The sequence below is a fragment of the Dryobates pubescens genome, chromosome 42 (assembly GCF_014839835.1).
Source record: "Dryobates pubescens isolate bDryPub1 chromosome 42, bDryPub1.pri, whole genome shotgun sequence".
NCBI lineage: Eukaryota > Metazoa > Chordata > Aves > Piciformes > Picidae > Dryobates > Dryobates pubescens.
Window position 1 is genome coordinate 1,289,095 of NC_071653.1, and position 14,349 is coordinate 1,303,443.

The 14,349-nt window shown below is 54.2% G+C and overlaps 1 protein-coding gene across 1 annotated transcript in view; it reads right to left on the reverse strand.

Annotated features, from left to right (window-relative positions):
• Nucleotides 1–9,499: 9,499 nt before the first annotated feature.
• The window catches only part of LOC128899278 (gastrula zinc finger protein XlCGF26.1-like), a 155,854-nt gene continuing 151,004 nt past the window's right edge, over nucleotides 9,500–14,349 (reverse strand). Inside the window, exon 3 of the mRNA XM_054177660.1 lies at nucleotides 9,500–9,795. Coding sequence (XP_054033635.1) covers nucleotides 9,500–9,795 — 296 coding nt within the window. The remainder of the gene's footprint in view (nucleotides 9,796–14,349) is intronic.

Sequence of the window (14,349 nt, forward strand, 5' to 3'; positions counted from 1 at the left end):
CTGCTGCCTCTGGCCATGGAGACCTGTCCAAAGAGGGAAAGGCAGTGACAAGTTAGGGCACACTTCTCTCAGCCTCATTGTATCCTCCCTCCCTGAGCTGCATGAGGAATGGGTCAGCTCAATCCCATCACTATGAAACACAGCAAAGACTCAGAATTTCCATGAAGATTCCTCTGGAGTCAGAGCAGAAAGTGACCAACAGCCCAGTTCTAGAGAACAAGAGTCCCATGCAGAGGTGGAGAATCAGAGACCATCACTAAAGTGCTGCAGAGACAATGAAGGGAAGAGAGAAAGGCAGAGGGGCTGGGGGTGAAACCTTCTCCTTACCCAGCTGTGCTCACTGCTGCTCACAGGATGGAACTGAAGGGCTTTGGTCCTCCTTCTGTGTGCACAGTCCAGGAGCCTTCAGCTGAGCGTCAGCTGCCGAGATGGAGATGCCTCCAGGAGCTACAGCGGCAGTGTCCTGCACCCATAGCCTCACTGTGTCAGTGACTGCAGTGACTTCTCCAGTGAGCTCTCAGTCACTCTCCCAGTCCTGGACACCTTGAAGCTCGCTCTGTCTTCCTCGTCTTCCTGAGATCCTCTAGCAGTGTCCTCAGCCCTGCTGTGCTGTGCAGAGGAGCTGCTCCTGGCCAGAGCTATCTCCAGCAGCGCTGCCTGCTTGCCAGCAGGTCCCTCCAGCCCAGGAGCCTGGCCCAGCTCAGCAGCTTAGGACCAGCCCAAGGCATTTAAAGGAGCCCTCTGGTGGCTTTGGTGTCAAGTCCATGAACCTCAGAGACTGAGAAGCTGATGAAAACTCTCCAGAAGTCAAAGTCAGATTCAAACTCTGAAGTTTCTTCTACTCTTAATGGGTCCCAGTGAAGCATACTGGGAAAGGGTCCCCAGGGTCTGGTTAGAGCAGAAGGAGACAGTGGATGCAAGGGAAGCACCACTGGAGGCACTGAAGCATCTCCAGGCTCTGGTGAGAGCAGAGAACTGAGGCAGTGCTGACAGGTCAGGACAAGCAGCTCAAGGTGGCTCTGCTGCTGAGGAAACCTGGAAGGGTTTCATTGATCCAAAGGGCCAAGCCCTGACCCCCAGCCCCTGGCAAGGCAGATCCTGTCCTTCATCTGTGGCTCTGGGCTCTGCTGGGGGCAGTGGGGAGTGAAGGTGAGCAGTGACCAGGGTAGGACCTTGTGAGGTTTTGCTGTGGTTTGCTGCTGAGAAGTAATGAAATGTACCCTTAAAAATCATTTTTATCAGATGCTTTGTGCAATTAAAACCTCTTCAATTACCAACAGAAACCTTGGCAATAATTAGAGGTTCAGCAGTATTTAATGAGCCCCATGGAGTATTTGGGGCTGATTACATCATCCTTAGGTACTGCCAGGAGACTCTGCCAAGGTACTGCCAAGAAGCCTCTCAACAAGTCCAAGGCAGAAGCGAACTCCAAAGTACCTTGAAGCACTGATTGGCCTCACTGAGGCTTGTTACTGACAAAGGCTCCCCAGGGACTCCTTAGAGCAGCTTGTTAGAGGCCAGGATTGCAGGGAGACAAAGGCAAAGTACAGGGTAGAAAAACTTGCCTTTCGTCTAGGAAGCAGAAAGGCCAAGCCCTGACCACTGCCCTTGGAATAGAAGAACCTCAAAGCCTCAAAGCCAAGTTTCTCCTCACAGGCCTTGGTGGCAGAGGCAAGTGCCAGAGCCAAGGGGACAAAGACCTTGGTCCTGTTGGTCCTCTCAGCCTTGCCAGAGCCCTTGGCCATCCCTACTGCAGCCTGTCCTACACTGTCCCATGCCTGCAGCTCTTTCCCTTTAGGCTGCTGACACCAACCTGCTTCCCCAGCCAGCTCTCCCCCTGCCATTTCCATCCCTTCCCTGAGCTGTCTCAGCTCTCCCTGCCATTTCCTGACTCCTCTAGATGGCCTCATACATAGCAGCTCTGCATTTTGAGGGACATTTCTTTGCCCTCACTACCGCTCTGAACTTTTCAAGATGCACTTTGTAGAGTTTTTGGTTTCTTCCCACTCCCCAGAAGAGCTCCATCCTCTCTGAAACCACCCTTCAGTCATGTGCACACTGCTCTGGCGGTGTTCTGAGCCTCCATTCAGCAGGCTGAAACAGCCCAGGTCCCTCAGCCTCTCCACAGAGATGTCAACCCCCATCCTGGCAGCTCTCCTCTGCAGCCTCTGCATTTCCTTTCCATTCCTTCAGTCTGGACGTTCCCAAAGCCAGACACCAAGCATCCAGATGTGGCCACAGCAGTGCTGAGTCCACGGGGAGGACAATTCCTGTGTCTGGCTGGCCACACTCCTGCTGCCACAGCCCAGCTGCAGTTGGCCTTCTTCCCTGTGTTCAGGGTTTGCTCCATCCCAGGGCATTTGGAACGGCTCCTCCCACCTGCTGTGGTGCCTTTCTGGCTGGGGATGTGACACCCCAGAACCTCCAGCTCCAAGGAACAGGCAGTTTGTACTGGGGTGGGGCCCAGTCTGTCATGGAGTGGGAAAGGGTAAGGTGTGGCCTTTCCTGGGAGTGGGCACAATCTGTCCTGGGAAGGAGTCCTGTTATGGTTGTTATTAATATTTAATATTTGGCAGCACGAAGGGAAGTTTAGGCTGGAGGTGAGGAGAAAGTTCTTCCCAGAAAGAACTGGCCACTGGAATGTGCTGCCCAGGGAGGTGGTGGAGTCACCATCCCTGGAAGTGTTCAAAAAAGGATTGGATGTGGCACTTGGAGCCATGGTTTAGGTGTCAGGGGGTGTTGGGTGGTAGGTTGGACTTGATGATCTCTGAGGTCTTTTCCAACCTGGTTGATTCTGTGTTTCTGTGATTAGAAGGTGAAGGGAACAGTTTGAACACAGCTGGGGACCAAACCAATGTCTGGTGACAAACCCAAGAGATTCCAAATCATGCAGTGAAAGGTGAGGAGAACATCTCCTGCCCAGCTGATGGAATGAGCAACTCAAGAGTCTCTCAAAAGCAACAGAAAGAAGGGAAAAGAACCTCAGGAAAGTCTTGCTCAGTATTGCTCTATGAACTGCAGACAGGCCTTAGGCCTGGTCCTTGAAATGGGAGCTTAGGAGAGTACAGAGGCTTAGGGCCTGCTCTTGAAGGTGACATTTGCCCCAGCTCTTCCCAGAGAGGTCCTTGCTCTCCCCTGTTCTGGTCCCTGAAGCAGAGCAGCACTCACACATGCCCTGCACTCTAACAGCCATGCAAACAAAGGGGAACAAGCTCAGGGTTATTGCTCCAACCAACATCTTGAGACTGAAGCCCAAGGCAGGAATCCACAACCATAGCCAGGCCCAGAGCTCTGAGAAGCCCCAGGTGGTGTCTTCCTTTTGCACTTCATGCAGAATCTGCTTGGTTCCCATAGCTCACTGATCATAGAATGGGCTGGGCTGGAAGGGACCTCCAAAGGTTATCTTGTCCAACCTTCCCAGGGACATCCTCAACTAGATCAGGTTGCCCAGAGCCCTGTCAAGCCTCACCTTCAATATCTCCAGGGATGGGACACCAACCCCCTCCCTGGGCAACCTGTTCCAGTGTTCCACTACCCTCATGGTGCAGAACTTGTGCTGGCTCCTCCTTCCTGCACAATCCTGCTCTGTTCCCATCTCTCACCCATGTCTATGGATGTCCTTCCTCTCTGATCCATGGAAACACAACAGCTTGTGTTCAGTGCTGTGCCCACTCCTCCTTCTGAGGCAAAGACCATGCCTGGAGCCATTCCCTCCTCAGCAGCTATTTCTGCAACCTGTTTCACTCCTCCCTGGGAAGCTGATCCTGCACCTGCAGTCCTATTCCAGAGGTCTGGGAGAGCAGAGATCTTCACCATGGCCTTTTCTGCTTCACTTTCTCCTGAGCAAGGCAGAAACCCTCAGGCAAAGCTGTGCCAAGCAGAGGCCCTTTCCTTTGCAGCATTGTTTCATTTGTGCCATTTCATATCTCCTTGGACCCAACTTTGAGTCTCTCACTGATCAGCCACAGTTGTATTTGGGAGCACTGCCCCAGGGGCACAGACTCCTGACCAGCTGAGGGGTAATCTTTTCCTGCCTTTACTGCCACATCTCCAAGACTTTCCCTTTCCTCCTGGTGCTGCCCACCCTGTGTGTTTATTATGGGATGGGGACAGCCTGGATGGATGCACACCCTGAGTGTTTTTCCCACAGAGGTGCCTTGATTTCAGGCAGTCAATGTTAGCTAATCAGTTAGGTTGCATCTCTGGACACATTTGGAATCTCTCTTCTTTGGCTCAGGAGCCTCTTCCATCCCCATCCTGTGCTTCTCATTCTGGATTATCCTTAAGGGAAGTGTTCATCCACAAGCTCAACAGGAGCCACCAGTGTGTACTTGCAGTCCAGAGAGCCAATTGTATCCTGGGCTGCAGCAAGAGAAGTGTGGCCAGCAGGGCCAGGGAGGTGATTCTCCCACTCTGTTCCACCCTGCTGAGACCCCACCTGGAGTTCTGTGTCCAGTTCTGGAGCATCTATTACAAGAAGGACCTGGAGGGGCTGGAAGGTGTCCAGAGAAGGGCCATGAGGATGAGCAGGGGGCTGGAGCTGCTCTGCTACAAGGACAGACTGAGGGAGTTGGGGCTGTTCAGTCTGGAGAAAAGGTTCCAAGGAGTCCTTCTTGTGGCCTTCCAGTATCTGAAGGAGGCTACAAGAATGTTGGGGAGGGACTTTTTAGGGTGTTGGGTAGGGATAGGACTTACTCCATGGGGGAATGGAGCAAAACTGGAAGTGGGGAGATTCAGATTGGATGTTAGGAAGAAGTTCCTCACCATGAGGGTGGAGAGACACTGGAACAGGTTGCCCAGGGAGCTGGTGGAATTCTCATCCCTGGAGGGTTTTAAGGCCAGGCTGGATGTGGCTCTGAGCAACCTGCTCTGGTGTGAGGTGTCCCTGCCCATGGCAGAGGGGTTGGAACTGGATGATCCTTGAGGTCCCTTCCAACCCTGACAATTCTGTGATTCTCAGCATGTCCAAGAGGTATTATCAGGTACTGGAATTCCAGTGAATGCCCTCCCCCCTCCAGCCCTTCCTTAGGCTTCTCAGGGCAGTTGGTGCACCCCCAGCAGTTGCTCTCATCAGCTCTCTGTGTTGTGTTCTGTGTCCATCCAGAATGGACATTTGCTACATTTGGTGTTCCTTCTCCTGCACTAGTGCCTGCTGGGACAGGATCCATGTGAATAAGAGCAACCCACTGACAACTTCTGGGGAGCCTCAGATTCACTGGAGGTGATCTGCACCATGCAATGTCCAGAACAATGTGAACCCCACAGCACTCAAGGGAACAAACAGTTAGAGAGCAGCCCCATGGAGGAGCTGGGAGTTCTGGTGGGCAGCAAGTTCTGCATGGGACAGCAATGTGCCCTGGTGGCCAAGAAGGCGAATGGGATCCTGGGGTGCATTTGGAAGAGTGTGGCCAGCAGATCCAGGGAGGTTCTCCTCCCCCTCTACTCTGCCCTGGTGAGGCCCCACTGGGAATATTGCATCCAGTTCTGGGCTCCCCAGTTCAAGAGACACAGGGATCTGCTGCAGAGGCTGTGAGGATGCTGAAGGGACTGCACCAATGCCTGATGAGGAGAGGCTGAGAGCCCTGGGGATGTTTAGTCTGGAGAGAAGAAGACTGAGAGGGCATCTGATCAATGTCTATCAATAGCTGAGGGCTGGGAGTCAGGAAACAAGAGGCAGGGAAAGCCTCTGCTCTCTTGTACCCTGGGAGAGGACAAGGGGCAATGGATGGAAACTGCAGCACAGGAAGTTCCTCTTCAACAGGAGGAAGAACTTCTTTACTGTAAGGGTGACAGAGCCCTGGAACAGGCTGCCCAGAAAGATTGTGGAGTCTCCTTCTCTGGAGGCTTTCCAGCCCTGTCTGGATGTGTTCCTGTGAGACTTGCACTGGATTCTATGGTCCTGTTCTGGCAGGGGGACTCAGAGATCTCCAGAGGTCCCTTCCAACCCCTAACATCCTGTCCCTGTCACCTGTGAACCTGTGAACTGTCACAGGGCTCTGAATCCAAAGGAGATCCCAGCAGGAAATACCAAGGTTCCAGCTACAAATCATGAATTCTGAGCTTCACCTTCAAGGATCCTTCTGAAGTCAGCTTCCACTGCCCCCTTGGGCTCTTCTGGCCTCTCAGCTAATGCATCCATGTGGCAAGTCCAGCTGCCTTCAAAGCAGTGTAAGTTGTTCACAGAAGCTGAGAGGCTCTTTCGATTTCCCTTGGAGGGGCTCCTGATTGTCCTGGGTTGAGTTGACTCTGCTGCTGTTATCCAGACCATGCTGCAGCCATGCCAGCCTCAGAAATGAAAGTGCTGGCTGGAGCAAAGGATGATGGGGCTTGAAGTTCAGATTGCAACATGGGAGGCTCCCTGTGCCAGTGCTGCTTCTGAGTTCTGGGATGTTTTGGGTGTTGGCTGCTCTGCTGGGATGGCAGTGGGACAGGGAGGGATAGGGGAGCAGCTCCCTGCTTTGGGCTTTTGCCTTGCTTGCTGCTGCTTTCCACTGTGCCTTTTCTGCACAAAGGCTGAGGTCACTGTGCTTTTGTATTCTGATGATCTGATTTGCTCAGGAAACTCTTCTCTCATTTGTTTCTGTATCAACACAAAGAGGTTGTGTATGTTGTTCTTTTCCCCTTCAGTTCTGTGTTGGGGGAGGCAGAGAGGTTAAGCTGCTGGTTACATTCCTTTTCTGGAGCCCAACATGGGGCAGGAAAGCAGCTGTCTAAATGAAGACAGATTTTGGCTGGAGACAAAATGATTGAGGTAACAGAAAGACAGAAGAGGAGGATTCAGTTAAGGCTTGAGGCTTGACAACAGAGTTTGACAGAAGTTTTCTTACCTGTGCTGTGTTCACTACATTGATGGATTTGCTTTCAGGGGACTGATGAGCTGCAGTCCTGTTTGTGCTGCTGCTGGTGCTGAATGTTAGCTTAGGGCAATGACTCAAAGCTGTGCTGCCCACTGCTGGGCAACTTGCTCTGGTTTCATCCAGAGCAATACAGGACACTCCCAAGGAAACCACTGTGAGATCTGTCCAGATGCTGGATGAGGAGGAGTGGCAGGGGGTGGGGGAGGGAAGGGGCAAATTCTTAGACTGTTGGTCACCTCTGGTGCTTTGGAATTTCAGTCCTGAGCAAGTGCAAAATCCTCCCCAGCTAGTGTAAGGTTTGGGGAAAGTCTGTTGTCAGCCTGGGAGATCCTGAGAGACAGAAATCACTGCAATGTGTTCATTTATATCCTTGCTGCTCATTCCTGAGGGCACATCTACAACACTCCTGTAGGGACAAGGCAGCCTATAAGGAAAGCAGCTGATCCTGCAAAGGACCAGGAGCGATCAGGGTCCCCATGGGAACAAGAGAGAGAGCCTGGGCTGCTGGCTTGGTTCTTATCTCTGGCTTTGGAAGATGGCCAAGGACAAACAGTGGATGAAACAAGCAGCAGGCCCTAGCAAGGCAAAGGAAATCTCTGCTCCTCTGTCCAGGCCTGTGTTTCAGCTGTGAAGGAACTGTCCCAGGAGTTCCATCAGCTCTAGAAGAAGTTTTTGTTCCCTACCTGTACAGTCCTGTGTTTCAGCCATGAGAAGCAGCTGCTCCCCTGTCCAAGGGAGAGCATCTGGGAGGCACACAGCACAGCACACCCTCTGCTTTGCTTGTGTGACCATGGGGAGGACATGAGGAAGTGGAAGGGAAACCCCAATCCAGTCCTGGCTGCAGGAGTCTGTGACTTACAGGGGAATTGTCCCCCCAGAGAGGCTGCCTCAGTTTCCAGTGGGAAATGGCCTAAGAAGAGCAGGGTAGCTGAAACTGCTTCTGCTCCTGCTGAAGGGACTCCCAAAGCATCTTCACAAGATGCAAGGGACCCCAGGCAGAAGTAGAGGGGCTCTGCCTCCAACCAGATGGAAGGGAGAGACAAATTGGTTTGTTGGACTGTACAGAACCAATGGCCTGGCAAGTTGAACCCATGAGAGGATAAAGCTTTAGTAGATACCAGTGCCCAGAGTGCTCTGACACCATCAAACCATGAGGGGTGGAACCCATCTGTGTTTCTGGTGTGACAGGAGGATCCCCACACCTGGATGTGTTGGAAGCTGAGTACTGGGATGCAAGCCACAGGTTGCTTTCACTTGGAGGTGTGGAAGGAGTCACTGGACTCGATTGCCCCAGAGCTGGAAACACAGCCCCAGCATTTGCAGCATTTGGACTGGGCATGGACTGATCCAGACTGTGCTGGAACAGAGTGGAGCTGCAGAGCACCTGCAGTGAGCAGCCCTCTGGGTACTGCAAAGCCACCTCCTGTGGAGTGAGAATGGAGAGTGCCTGAGGTGTGCTGCTGATTGCTGCTGGGCATGGTGCAGATGGCACAGAATGAGGGCTTGGGAATATCAAAGGTTCAGCTGGAAATTTGCTGCCATTACTCCACACCATCCTGCCTCATGCCACCTTCACAGGGACAGTGCTGGCTGGAGCAAAGTACTACAGGACCTGAAGTTCAGATTGCAACATCAGAGGCTTCCTGTTCTGGTTGCTGCTGTTGGGTTCTGACTCCCAGGTGCTGGCTCTTTGCTGAGGGGGAGGGCTGTAGGGGTTTAACTCCTGGCTGCTGCTGCTCACTGCTGTGCTTCTTTCTGCAAACAGTCTCAGGTCAGTGTGTATTATGGGATCTCCTTTGGATTCAACTCTTTTCATCTTATCTCAAGTCTTTATCTCAGCCCAGAGGGTTTTTTGATTTGTCTGTGTGTTATTTTTCCCTCCCTTCTGTTTTGGGGGGGGAACAGGCAGCTTAACCTCTTCTCAGCTCTTCAGCCTGTTCCAGCCCCAGAGTGGAAAGCCAACAGAAGCTTTCTGAGTTCTTCCAAAGATCTCCATGAGCTTCCCCCTACACCCTCCAAAGATCCCAAAAGTCAATCCAAGAACCATCGAAATCCCAAGCACCTAAGATCACCTGAAAGCCCCTGAAGAATGCCTCTGAGATGCCCCTCAAGACTCCTCTGAGAACCTCATTTTCCCCTCCCTGAACTGGGCACACAGCTCCACCCCATCCCTTGGGAGCAAATGCCCCCAAAATTTGGGCACTGAGGCAGGGATATCTGAAATAAAAGCAAACAGAGAGGATTTGGGTAACTTTTGTATTTTATTGAGACAATTGGTCAATGGACAGAGGAATTCTTACCCCTGGGAGACACAAAGCATCAGGGAAGAACCAGACAGACCCTGGCAAAGATTAGTCTAGGGCCAATGGCAGCTCTGGCTGAGCAAACTCAGCACTGTAATTGTTCTCATTAGCAATAATTGGTGTTCAGAAGGGTAGGAGGTGTTTGCTGCTGCTGGTGTCCCCAGTCCCTGAGAACTGCAAAGGAAAAAGGGATGATTTTGGTGCTGGAAAGGCCCACGCAGAGGGGTCACGATTACCCAACAGATTCTAGGTGGATTTATGCCGCCCCTCCAGTGCAGGCTGCTCTCCTGTGTGGGTGCAGTGGTGCTTATTTAGGTATCACTTCTGGGTGAAGCTCTTTCAGCAGGCAGCACAGGTGAAAGCCTTTTCACGGGTGTGGGTGCGATGGTGCCAGCTGAGATGGCTCCACTGGCTGAAGCGCCTCCCACAGTGAGCACAGGTGAATGGCTTCTCACCAGTGTGGGTGCGGCGGTGATCAATGAGAGTGCCCCTACGGCTGAAGGCCTTGCCACACTCAGCACAGTTGAAGGGTTTCTCACCAGTGTGCACATGACGGTGCATTGAGAGTTGTGCCTTCTCGGTGAAGCTCTTGCTGCAGTCGGCACAGCTGTAGGGCCTCTCACCGCTGTGGATGAGTTGGTCCTTGATGAATAAAGTGCTGGTGGTGAAGCTCTTGCTGCACTCGGCACAGGGGAACAGATGTTCATTCTGCAGAGAGCTGAGGGAGTTTCTAGGCTCAGGGATGTGTTGCACACTCTGCACCAATGCTCCAGAAGCTTTCCAAGTGCCCTCCAAACCAGCAGCACAGCTCTGCTGGCACACATTGCCAGGCTGCAAGGGACCCCAAGGCTCAGCTGCTCCAACCTTGCCAGCTGACACTGGGCTTGAAAGGAGCTGGCCCAGGCCCCTGCCAAGCTGAGCCTTCCAACTCTGCCCTGCAGGGGAATCCACCACTGCCCTGGGGAGATGATTCCAAGGGCTGACTGGGAGGGAAAAGCTTTTGCCTCTGCAGGGCACTGCTCCACTGCAGCTCAACTCTTGCAGCTCAGAGCCAGCCCCCAAGCTCAAGAGCTAGTTCCCAAGCCCAGAGCCTGACCCCCAAGCTCAGGAACCAGCAACTAAGGTCAGAACCACTTCCCAAGTTCGAGAACCAACCCTAAAGCTCAGTGCCAGCCCCCAGGCTCACACTCAAATCTAACATGCAGACTCAGCTCCTGGGCCTGAGCAGAGACAGCAACTAAGGTCAGAACCACTTCTCAAGATCGACAACAGCCCCCAAGCTCAGCACCAGCCCCTGAGCTTGAGAACCAGCAACTAAGATAAGAAACCCTTCCCAAGTTCAGAGCCAGCTCCCAAGCTCAGTGCCAGCAACTAAGGTCAGAACCAGTCCCCAAGCTCAGAGCCAGACTCCAAGCCCAGAACCAATTTCCTTAGCTCAAGAACCACTTCCCAAGCCCAGGGACACAGGGCCAGGGTCAGCCTCTACAGGGCACCAATGGCTCCTGCTGCAACACAGCAGCAACCGGAGAGGGTCTGCAGCTGCCCCTAGCAGGGGGATTCAGCAGCACAAGGAACCCCACAGACCCCCCACCTCAACCCCACCCGCGGCCCCCCAACTGCACAGACCCCTCCCAGAACAGCACAGACGATGCTCACCGACCCTGCATACCTCTGCCCTACACCACAGCCCCCCCGGGGTGGGGGGGGCTGCGGGCAGCCTCTGGAGGGGCAGAAAGAGGAGCTGTGGGGGGTGGGGTGGGGAGGACATCTGTGGGGTCTGGCAGGGCTGGGGTTTGGGGCAGGGGGCAGTGGTAAGGCGGGGGGGGTAGGGTTGGGATCCCTTGGGGCTGGGGGTTGTGATCTGGATCCTTTGGGAGCCTCGGGGGAGAGCTGTGGCTGGGATCAGGATCCCCTGGGGCTGAGGGGGATCTCGGGGCCGGGCTTGGGCTCCTGTGGGGCTGGGTGGGGGTCTGCGGGGGCAGTTCCAGCCCTGAAGCCCCAAACAGCCTCCCCGGACCCCCTGTGCCCCCCCGGGCAGCCCAGGCTGGCCCCTGCCACAAGCAGGAGGAGCAGAGGCACAGCCCAAAATGCCTCCTGGAGCTCAGAATGTTCCCCAGGACACCAAAGTGAAAACCCAGGAGCGTGAGCTGGCCCCCAGGGAGCCAAACCCCCAGCCTGGGACCCAAAAATGCCTGCCTGGGGCCCTCAGTTCCTGCTCTGGCACCCCAAAAGTATCCCAAAGGGGCGTTCAGAGCTCAAGCTTGAGGTTTTCCTTCCTTCCTTTGTGTTTGAGTCCCCAGGTTCCCACCGCCTGCTGCGGAACATCTTGGGGCTGCCTCCAGCCCTCGCAGCAGCCTCTCTCGGGTTGCAATCAGCTTGGGTTGGGCTCAGGTTGGCTTTGAGCTTTTTCCCTTCGGCTGTGAGCTGAAGGCAGCTCAGGAAGAAAGTTCTGACTGCAGGCTGCAGAGAGAGGACTTGGGGCCGCAGGAGGAAGCTTGAGGAGGGGTTTGGAGGAGCCCAGAGCGCTTGTGCAGGGCAGAGACACAAAGAGGTCCCTGAGCCGTAGCCGCCGGCCCCCGCAGCCCCTCCCGCCTAGCCACACCTCACGACCCCGCAGCTCTGTCGCGACAGCGCTGTCCGCGCGCACAGCCAAGGCACTACTCCAGCGCTCCGCAGCCCCTGGCCAGGAGGCAGCCCCAATGGTGCCCGCGGCCGGCAGGGGCGGTTCCCTGCTGAGATTGGGGGCGTGGTTGGGCTGTTTCGGCAGCTCTGATTGGCTGCGGCTGCCCGGCCGTGGGGGCAGCAATGGCGGCCGCGGCCGGCAGCAGCAGCTCCTCGTTCTGCCACGGCAGCGCCCAGGGGGAGGAGCTGCCGCGGTCTGGGTGCTGCTGATTGGGGGCTCTGGCAGGAACGAACAAGTCCTGCCCTTCTGAACAAAATCAGTGCTGATGAGAACAATTACAGTGCTGAGTTTGCTCAGCCAGAGCTGCCATTGGCCCTAGACTAATCTTTGCCAGGGTCTGTCTGGTTCTTCCCTGATGCTTTGTGTCTCCCAGGGGTAAGAATTCCTCTGTCCATTGACCAATTGTCTCAATAAAATACAAAAGTTACCCAAATCCTCTCTGTTTGCTTTTATTTCAGATATCCCTGCCTCAGTGCCCAAATTTTGGGGGCATTTGCTCACAAGGGATGGGGTGGAGCTGTGTGCCCAGTTCGGGGAGGGGAAAATGAGGTTCTCAGAGGAGTCTTGAGGGGCATCTCAGAGGCATTCTTCAGGGGCTTTCAGGTGATCTTAGGTGCTTGGGATTTCGATGGTTCTTGGATTGACTTTTGGGATCTTTGGAGGGTGTAGGGGGATGCTCATGGAGATCTTTGGAAGAACTCAGAAAGCTTCTGTTGGCTTTCCACTCTGGGGCTGGAACAGGTTGCAGAGCTGAGAAGAGGTTAAGCTGCCTTTTCCCCCCCAAAAGAGAAGTGAGGGAAAACTAACACACAGGAACCAAAAAAACCCTCTGGGTTGAGATAAGGACTTGAGACAATATCAACAGAGCTGAATCCAAAGGAGATCCCATAATGCACACTGACCTGAGGCTGTTTGCAGGAAGAAGCACAGCAGTGAGCAGCAGCAGCCAGGAGTTAAACCCCTACAGCCCTCCCCCTCAGCAAAGAGCCAGCACCTGAGAGCCAGAACCCAACAGTAGCAACCAGAACAGGAAGCCTTTGATGTTACAATCTGAACTTCAGGTCCTGTAGTACTTTGCTCCAGCCAGCACTGTCCCTGTGAAGGTGGCATGAGGCAGGGTGGTGTGGAGTAATGGCAGCAAATTTCCAGCTGAACCTTTGATATTCCCAAGCCCTCATTCTGTGCCATCTGCACCATGCCCAGCAGCAATCAGCAGCACACCTCAGGCACTGTCCATTCTCACTCCACAGGAGGTGGCTTTGCAGTACCCAGAGGGCTGCTCACTGCAGGTGCTCTGCAGCTCCACTCTGTTCCAGCACAGTCTGGATCAGTCCATGCCCAGTCCAAATGCTGCAAATGCTGGGGCTGTGTTTCCAGCTCTGGGGCAATCGAGTCCAGTGACTCCTTCCACACCTCCAAGTGAAAGCAACCTGTGGCTTGCATCCCAGTACTCAGCTTCCAACACATCCAGGTGTGGGGATCCTCCTGTCACACCAGAAACACAGATGGGTTCCACCCCTCATGGTTTGATGGTGTCAGAGCACTCTGGGCACCTGTGTCTACTAAAGCTTTACCCTTTCATGGGTTCAACTTGCCAGGCCATTGGTTCTGTACAGTCCAACAAACCAATTTGTCTTTCCCTTCCATCTGGTTGGAGGCAGAGCCCCTCTACTTCTGCCTGGGGTCCCTTGCATCTTGTGAAGATGCTTTGGGAGTCCCTTCAGCAGGAGCAGAAGCAGTTTCAGCTACCCTGCTCTTCTTAGGCCATTTCCCACTGGAAACTGAGGCAGCCTCTCTGGGGGGACAATTCCCCTGTAAGTCACAGACTCCTGCAGCCAGGACTGGATTGGGGTTTCCATTCCACTTCCTCATGTCCTCCCCATGGTCACACAAGCAAAGCAGAGGGTGTGCTGTGCTGTGTGCCTCCCAGATGCTCTCCCTTGGACAGGGGAGCAGCTGCTCCTCATGGCTGAGGACTCTACAGGTGGGGAACAAAAACTTCTTCTGGAGCCGATGGAACTCCTGGGACAGTTCCTTCACAGCTGAAACACAGGCCTGGACAGAGGAGCAGAGATTTCCTTTGCCTTGCTGGGGCCTGCTGCTTGTTTCATCCACTGTTTGTCCTTGGCCATCTTCCAAAGCCAGAGATAAGAACCAAGCCAGCAGCCCAGGCTCTTTGTCTTGTTCCCATGGGGACCCTGATCGCTCCTGGTCCTTTGCAGGATCAGCTGCTTTGTTTGTAGGCTTCTTTTTCCCACCAGAGCAGCTGATCCTGGCACAGGCTGCTTGTCTGACACAGCTGCCATGCCTGTGGCACTGTCTGTAGGTCCAGAGAACTTCTCTTGCCCCTGAGCCCTATGGACAGTGAAGAGCAGGGCTCGAGAGGGCTCGAGCAGGGCTCCAGGCTCAGGGCACTACAGATGCAGTGTGCAGCTGCTTGAAATCTGGGGATGATGCAGCTTCTGGTGGCTGTGGGACAGGAAGACAACCTGCATAGAGTGCAAAT